We start from the raw sequence: 8626 nt of genomic DNA on the forward strand, positions 1-8626 counted from the left end.
TCCGGTATTGTATATGTCAACCTCTCCTGCTACGTGTGTTTTCCTGGTTCCCTGGATATAATTAAAGTCTCCTTGTTGATGTACTCCTCGTTCCTTGCTCCACGCTCCCTCACAGTAGCGAATGTGACAACTCACACCGGTTTTATTTTTTTATGCATTTATAGTTACATTAATTACAATTACATTATGTAAGGAATAATTAATGACGGGCTGTTGAATTATTAGAAAATAATGCACACCCAAGGTAATTTTGGCAAATATGTTAGAAAAATTATTTTTCTTTGAAGCTAGAAATGGCCACTAATACAAAAGCAAAAAATAATAAACTAATGTAATAAAATATTCTCAATCTTACTGAAGGCAAGTAAACACTCCAAGTATTACTTACAAGCTAAATGATAAATAAATATATTACTCAAAAATACAAATGAAATAGTTTTTTAGTTTTTCAGATAGTAGCCTAGTAAAGGCTTCTAGAAATAGCCTCCTACAGACATTTCATGAAGTAATAAATGTAAAAATAATATTCACTCTACACATTAAATATAGATGATTCTTATTCAAGTTAATAAGTGATTCAGTCAAGAGCAGTGAGTGATTTTCTCCTTTTCTTTTGTTTGATTAACATTTATGACGCAGTCGGCGGCTGCAGGTTTACGCTATTGCTTTAAGATCTGATGCATAAATCAAATATTTTGACATCTGTATTTCTCCCAACTGTTCAAGTTCACTTAAGACAAAACCGACTGCATTTACATGAATAGTCTCCAAGACGGGCATTTTGACATAGCTTTTCGTCTAAGTGTGTAGCAATAACAGAACTTATAATACCTCTAATATCTCTGTGTGTTTCAGGATCTCCCCCCAAACCCACACTGAGCATCTTTCCGGATCAGCAGGAGACGACTGAGGGAAGTTCAGTGAGTCTGCGCTGCTCTACTAAGATCTTCTGTCCATCTCGTCCACCATCTCTCACATGGAGCTCATCTCTCATCGAGAGCATCACAGGACAGCAGTATCAGAGCCAAACTGAGCTCATCTCTGATCTGAACTTCACTGTTTCTCACCGTCATCACAGAGTCACTTTCACCTGCACTGCAACACACCAGCTACAGCAGCCGAGCACATCACAAGAGTCCCGTAGGCTACGTGTTCAGTGTAAGACAGAAATTATATCAATCTGTGCTGAATGATCATCTATAATTAGTGCTGTAAATCATAAAGTAATCGCCTGAATGATTTTCTCCTCCATTAGATGCTCCTAAAAACACATCGGTGAGGATAAATCCAGCTGGTTTAGTTCTGGAGGGCCGTTCAGTGACTCTGATCTGCAGCAGTGATGCAAACCCAGCGGTGAACTACACCTGGTACAGAGACACTGAAAGACCTCTGAATCCAGTTCAGACCGGATCAAACCTGACCATCAACAACACCGACCCGACACACAGTGGACGATACTACTGTACAGCTGAGAACACACACGGGACACAGAACTCATCAGTGCTGCTGGACGTTCAGTGTGAGTATTACGTGTCTTAACTAATTGCTAATACATATTTTCCACACCTCCATTAGTGTTGTTTTATAGTTGATGTCTTTACTATTATTTAAAAATCTGAAAAAAAGTCATAATACTAAATACTGTGACATCTAGTGAGAGTACTTGTAAATCTGCTGAGCATCCACAGTGAGTACTTGTTACTCTTGTGGACGTCCAGTGCAAGTAATCTGCTGAACGTCCAGGAAATCTTCTGAGCATACAACTGCGAATACTTGGTAATCTTCTAGATGTCCAGTGCTAGTACTTGGTAATCTGCTGGACGTCTAGTGAGAATACTTGGTAATTTGCTGGGTGTCCAGCGTGAGTACTTGGTAATCTGCTGAGTGTCTGGCATGAGTACTTGTAATCTTCTGGGCATCTAGTGCAAGTTCTTGGCAATCTACAAGATGTCCAGTGCAAGTACTTGGTAATTTGCTGAGCATCCAGTTTGAGTACTTGGTTAACTTCTGGGTGTCCAGTGTGAGTACTTGGTAATCTACTTGATGTCCAGTGCAAGTACTTGGTAATCTACTTGATGTCCAGTGCAAGTACTTGGTAATCTTCTGGATGTCCAGTGCAAGTACTTGGTAATCGTCTGGATGTCCAGTGCAAGTACTTGGTAATCTGCAGGACATTCAGTTCAGATGGTCCAGCACGTCTCAATTCAGTCTGTTTAGTCTAGACAAATGAAAGACAGTCTCTGTCCGATTGCATGACAAACTTAGACAATAACATATACTACAAATTCTCATCATATATCTTATTGTGTTTGTGTTGTTTTAGCACAGTAGACTTAAACTTCTACACACAGTTAGTGTGAAGTGAACAAGTAACAGGGAAAAATACAGACATGTGGTGTTTTGTTAGTGTTGTGGCCTGCTGTAGATGTTTGAACAAATGCTTTAACAAGTTGCCTGCATCTGAAACTTGTAAAATAGAGAGGTTTAAACCTGCAGCCTTTCATATTTTGAACTGTTAAATCACACATTCTACATTGCATCTTTTTTTTTTCTCCCTCAGATGCCCCAAAAAACACATCATTGTCAGCGTTTCCCTCCAGCTCAGTGATGGAGGGCAATCCAGTGACTCTGAGCTGCAGCACTGATGCAAACCCAGCGGTGAACTACACCTGGTACAGAGACGCTGAAAGACCTCTGAATCCAGTTGAGACCGGACCAAACCTGACCATCAACAACACCGACCCGACACACATTGGACGATACTACTGTACAGCTGAGAACACACACGGGACACAGAACTCATCAGTGCTGCTGGACATCCAGTGTGAGTATTACGTGTCTTAACTAATTGCTAATATGTATTTTCCACACCTCCATTAGTGTTATTTTACAGTTGGTGACTTTACTATTATTTGACAAATCTGAAAAATAGTCACAATACTAAATACTGCAACGTCCAGTGAGAGTACTTGTAAATCTGCTGAACATCCAGTACGAGTACTTATAATCTTCTGGGCATCTAGTGCAAATACTTGGTAATTTGCTGGGCATCCAACGTGAGCACTTGGTAATCTTCTGGGCGTCCAGTGTGAGTACTAGGTAATCTTCTGGACTTCTAGTGTGAATGCTTGGTAATCTACTTGATGTCCAGTGGAAGTACTTGGTAATATTCTGGGCATACAAGTGCACATACTTGGTAATCTTCTAGATGTACTGGTCCAGTACCAGTACATGGTAATCTTGTGAATGTCCAGTGAAAGTACTTGGTAAACTTCTAGATGTTCAATATGAGTACTTGGTACTCTTGTGGACGTCCAGTGCAAGTAATCTACAAAACGTCCAATGCTAGTACTTGGTAATCTGCTGGATGTCTAGTGAGAATACTTGGTCATCTGCTGAGTGTCTGGCATGAGTACTTGTAATCTTCTGGGCATCTAGTGCAAGTACTTGGCAATCTATAAGATGTCCAGTGCAAGTACTTGGTAATCTTCTGGGCATACAAGTACTTGTAATCTTCTGGGCATCTAGTGCAAATACTTGGTCATTTGCTGGGCATCCAGAGTGAGTACTGGGTAATCTTCTGGACGTCCAGTGTGAGTACTGGGTAATCTTCTGGACGTCTAGTGTGAATGCTTGGTAATCCAGTGCAATATTTAGTAATCTTCTGGATGTCTAGTGCAAGTACTCGGTAATCTGCAGGACATTCAGTTCAGATGGTCCAGCACATCACAATTCAGTCTGTTTAGTCTAGACAAATGAAAGACAGTCTCTGTCCGATTGCATGACAAACTTAGACAATAACATATACTACAAATTCTCATCATATATCTTACTGTGTTTGTGTTGTTTTAGCACAGTAGACTTAAATGTCTACACACAGTTAATGTGAAGTGAACAAGTAATGGGTAAAATACAGACATGTGGTGTTATGTTAGTGTTGTGGCCTGCTGTAGATGTTTGAACAAATGCTTTAACAAGTTGCCTGCATCTGAAACTTGTAAAATAGAGAGGTTTAAACTTGCAGCCTTTCAAATCCTGAACTGTTAAATCACACATTCTACATCTTTTTTTCCCTCAGATGCCCCAAAAAACACATCATTGTCAGCGTTTCCCTCCAGTTCAGTGATGGAGGGCGATTCAGTGACTCTGAGCTGCAGCACAGATGCAAACCCAGCGGTGAACTACACCTGGTACAGAGACGCTGAAAGACCTCTGAATCCAGTTCAGACCGGCTCAAACCTGACCATCAACAACACCGACCCGACACACAGCGGACGATACTACTGTACAGCTGAGAACACACACGGCACACAGAACTCATCAGTGCTGCTGGACGTCCAGTGTGAGTATTACGTGTCTTAACTAATTGCTAATACATATTTTCCACACCTCCATTAGTGTTGTTTTATAGTTGATGTCTTTACTATTATTTAAAAATCTGAAAAAAAGTCATAATACTAAATACTGTGACATCTAGTGAGAGTACTTGTAAATCTGCTGAGTATCCCCTGTAAGTACTTAGTAATCTTGTGGACGTCCAGTGCAAGTAATCCGCTGAACATCCAGGAAATCTTCTGAGCATACAAGTGCGAATACTTGGTAATCTTCTAGATGTCCAGTGCTAGTACTTGGTAATCTGCTGGACGTCTAGTGAGAATACTTGGTAATTTCCTGGGTGTCCAGCGTGAGTACTTGGTAATCTACTTGATGTCCAGTGCAAGTACTTGGTAATCTTCGGGGCATACAAGTGCGCATACTTGGTAATCTTCTAGATGTACTGGTCCAGTACCAGTACATGGTAATCTTGTGAATGTCCAGTGCAAGTACTTGGTAATCGTCTGGATGTCCAGTGCAAGTACTCGGTAATCTGCAGGACATTCAGTTCAGATGGTCCAGCACGTCTCAATTCAGTCTGTTTAGTCTAGACAAATGAAAGAAAGTCTCTGTCCGATTGCATGACAAACTTAGACAATAACATATACTACAAATTCTCATCATATATCTTATTGTGTTTGTGTTGTTTTAGCACAGTAGACTTAAACTTTTACACACAGTTTGTGTGAAGTGAACAAGCAACAGGGAAAAATACAGACATGTGGTGTTTTGTTAGTGTTGTGGCCTGCTGTAGATGTTTGAACAAATGCTTTAACAAGTTGCCTGCATCTGAAACTTGTAAAATAGAGAGGTTTAAACCTGCAGCCTTTCATATCTTGAACTGTTAAATCACACATTCTACATTACATCTTTATTTTTTCTCCCTCAGATGCCCCAAAAAACACATCATTGTCAGCATTTCCCTCCAGCTCAGTGATGGAGGGCAATCCAGTGACTCTGATCTGCAGCAGTGATGCAAACCCAGCGGTGAACTACACCTGGTACAGAGACGCTGAAAGACCTCTGAATCCAGTTCAGACCGGATCAAACCTGACCATCAACAACACCGACCCGACACACAGTGGACGATACTACTGTACAGCTGAGAACACACACGGCACACAGAACTCATCAGTGCTGCTGGACGTCCAGTGTGAGTATTACGAGTCTTAACTAATTGCTAATATATAGTTTAAACACCTCCATTAGTGTTATTTTATAGTTGATGTCTTTACTATTATTTTAAAAAATCTGAAAAAATTATACTAAATACTGTGACATCCAATGAGAGTACTTGTAAATCTGCTGAACATCCAGTGTGAGTACTTAATAATCGTGTGGACGTCCAGTGTGAGTACTTGGTGATCTTCTGGACATCTAGTGTGAATAGTTGGTAATATGCTGGCCGTCCAGTGCAAGTACTTGGTAATCTCTAATATAATCACATCTACATTGTGACAAACCCTAAACACAGTGCACGGTATGGCTGTAAAGCTCAAAACCAGCATGGACAACACAATGCAACAATTCAACTGGATGTTCAGTGTGAGTAAAATGACAAACCTCAAATTACTGCGCTGCAATTACTTAATCTGATCTCTGATAACGTAAATACTGTGAATATTAACTGCAGTAATTGCAGCAAACACATAATAATGCTCTAGACAGCATTGCATTTGAATGCAAAGTGCATTGTTTATAGTGAAATTAAATGCAAATTTACCATAAAAGCATGCAAGAAAAGCATAATTTCTTTCACACAGTCAAAATATGACTTTCAGCACTGAATAGACTACTAAAAAATGTTGCAAAAACCACAAAAGTATGTTTAAATGACTTAAACTTTATATATAGCTTAAGTTGAAGACAATTTGATCATATAAACTACACTACAGCATGCTATATGGTGTAATATCTTACATGGTGTGTGCATCACAGAGTATGGCGACAGTCAGCTGTGCACAGGCTGCATGCCTATTTTCTGTGGCAACCGGCAGCATTTGGTGCTTCACATTAAACAATGTTTTGGCCAATGTTTTTGTTCCTCTTTTCTACTTCTGCACTCTATTAGATTTCAGTAGGGTTTTTTTCTGTTTTTGTCATGAACGTATTCATTTTTGTCCAAAATAAGATGTTCAGCAGTTTCTATTAAGTGTTAGAAAAAACCTAAAGCAGTTACAGATTCTGTCTACACTGTAAAAAAGAAACAAGCTGTGATGTTTACAGGAAAAAAGGTTGCTGTTAATATGCCAACTTACTAATGTACTAACCATCATTAAACACAGAATTATAAATTAAATTACATTAAAATACATTTTAAGAAGATGACGTTCTTTTTCACCTCTAAAAACTGTAAATTTAACAATATTTTACTGTAAAATGACATGAAATGTGCTGTTAGATTTATTATTTTTCACTGTATATAGTAAGGGAACTTGCTTTTAAACAATTAACATGGTCTTACCATGACATTTTTAGTGTTTTACCATTAAAATTAAGACAAATTTTTACACTGTAGAGACCATTTTTACAATGTAGAGATAATTAAAAACTAAAACTTCTAAAAATGACAAACACAACAAAATTACTAAAACTTTAACTAAAATGAAAAATATAAAATATATAAAAACTATGATAGTATCTCAGTGATACAAAATGAACATTAAGTCAATATTACATTTAAAATTAATGTATTTTAAATATACTTAATTGCAACTTCATCATTACAAATGTAATACAAATAAATTTAAATACATGAAATGTCCTGGGCTGCGTTTCCCAAAACCATCAGGAGCCTAAGTAGATCGTACAGCCATTGCCACCAATGGTCTCTACGATCAACACAACCCTTTCTCACTGTATATAGTAAAGGAAATTGCTGTTAACCAATTAACATTTTTTATATACATATGAAACATATGTTTTTAGTGTTTTATCATTCAAATTCTGAACATGTTGTACACTGTAGAGACCATCAAGATCTTCTGTATCATAACGATTATATTTTCTCTTTCAGTTGCACCCAAAATCTCCAGCTCTTGCAGCCGAAGCAGTGTAATGGCATGTGTCTGTGAGGCTCATGGGAATCCCTGCCCTACACTAGAGTGGCGTCTGTCCGGATATGTGCTCGCTAACTCTACAGAAACCTCCATCAGTGAGGAGACGTTAGGAAGCACAGGAGTGAAGAGCGTCCTGAACATCCATCAGTCCCTCACAGACACGGACGTCCTACAGTGTTTCAGCACAAACAAACACGGCAGCTGCAGCCAACAGTTTCAGGCCGTCCCACCGCCACAAGACACACGTGAGAAACACAACAACAGCTTCATCTGATCAGCAAGAAAGATCACAAATGATATCTTTATCCATGTGAAAAAGAAGTAGCTTAATTGTACTGAAAAAACTACTTGCAGATAATTCATTATTAATGACACTTCGAGCACACTTTTAAAAAGTTCAGTATGTAATAATGTCAATTTCACATCTGAGATTGTTAAATGAGTTTCAGTGAGATCTCCTGAACTATGAAAGACCAACCTCTGAGCAACAAAACACTGTTTTCCAGGTTTCCATCATCCGTCGGTACTGCTCGGAGCTGCTGTCGGTGCATCAGTGATGATGATCGTGTGCATCGTGATGCTCTGCTATGAACGGTGGGAACAAAGAAGAAAACATGATAATCACAAAATTGGTGTAATGTATGATGAGATAAAGCTAAACTACATCTATATACATATATTGCAATGGCACTGACGAGACGTGAGACATGTGGATCCATCCGCAGGCTTTATTAAAGAGACGTAGTACACAGGCAGGGTCAAAACAATGGCAAACAGGTATATGGCGGGCAAAACACAAGAATAGTCCTAGGGCTAGCGTAGGTCACCGATCAGCAGACAGAATCAAAGGGGCGAGACGAGAGGGAGAAATCCAAGAAAACAGGCAAAGATCAAAAACCGCAAAAACAGGCAAGGCAAAACAAGGAAAACACGGAGACTCGGAAAGGGGTACAGGCTAAACAATACTCAGCCGAGAAATGTGGTTAGAGTGGGTGTTATATAGTGAGTGAGGTGATTAGAAACAGCTGTGTGCAATCAGTGCAATCAGGGCAGTGTGCAAATTGTGCAAAGAATGATGGGAAATGTAGTCCGGGGTGCTATGCAACAGTTTGTGTAGTGCGAGAGTCAATGAAATGGAAAGGGTGACCTCTGGTGGTGAATAAACAGAAGTCCATGGACTGAATTCGTGACAG

At 39.3% G+C, this 8626-nt stretch overlaps 1 protein-coding gene across 1 annotated transcript in view; it reads left to right on the forward strand.

The window, feature by feature from the left end:
* LOC107590542 (sialic acid-binding Ig-like lectin 11) overlaps window positions 1-8626 on the forward strand; it is a 16477-nt gene that overhangs the window by 5362 nt on the left and 2489 nt on the right. Inside the window, exons 6-12 of the mRNA XM_016279351.1 lie at window positions 856-1158; window positions 1256-1519; window positions 2561-2824; window positions 4079-4342; window positions 5264-5527; window positions 7391-7678; window positions 7940-8027. Of these exons, the coding sequence (XP_016134837.1) occupies window positions 856-1158; window positions 1256-1519; window positions 2561-2824; window positions 4079-4342; window positions 5264-5527; window positions 7391-7678; window positions 7940-8027 (1735 nt within the window). The remainder of the gene's footprint in view (window positions 1-855; window positions 1159-1255; window positions 1520-2560; window positions 2825-4078; window positions 4343-5263; window positions 5528-7390; window positions 7679-7939; window positions 8028-8626) is intronic.

The sequence above is a fragment of the Sinocyclocheilus grahami genome, unplaced genomic scaffold, assembly GCF_001515645.1.
Source record: "Sinocyclocheilus grahami isolate Dianchi unplaced genomic scaffold, SAMN03320097.WGS_v1.1 scaffold129.1, whole genome shotgun sequence".
In the NCBI taxonomy this organism is placed as follows: Eukaryota; Metazoa; Chordata; class Actinopteri; order Cypriniformes; family Cyprinidae; genus Sinocyclocheilus; species Sinocyclocheilus grahami.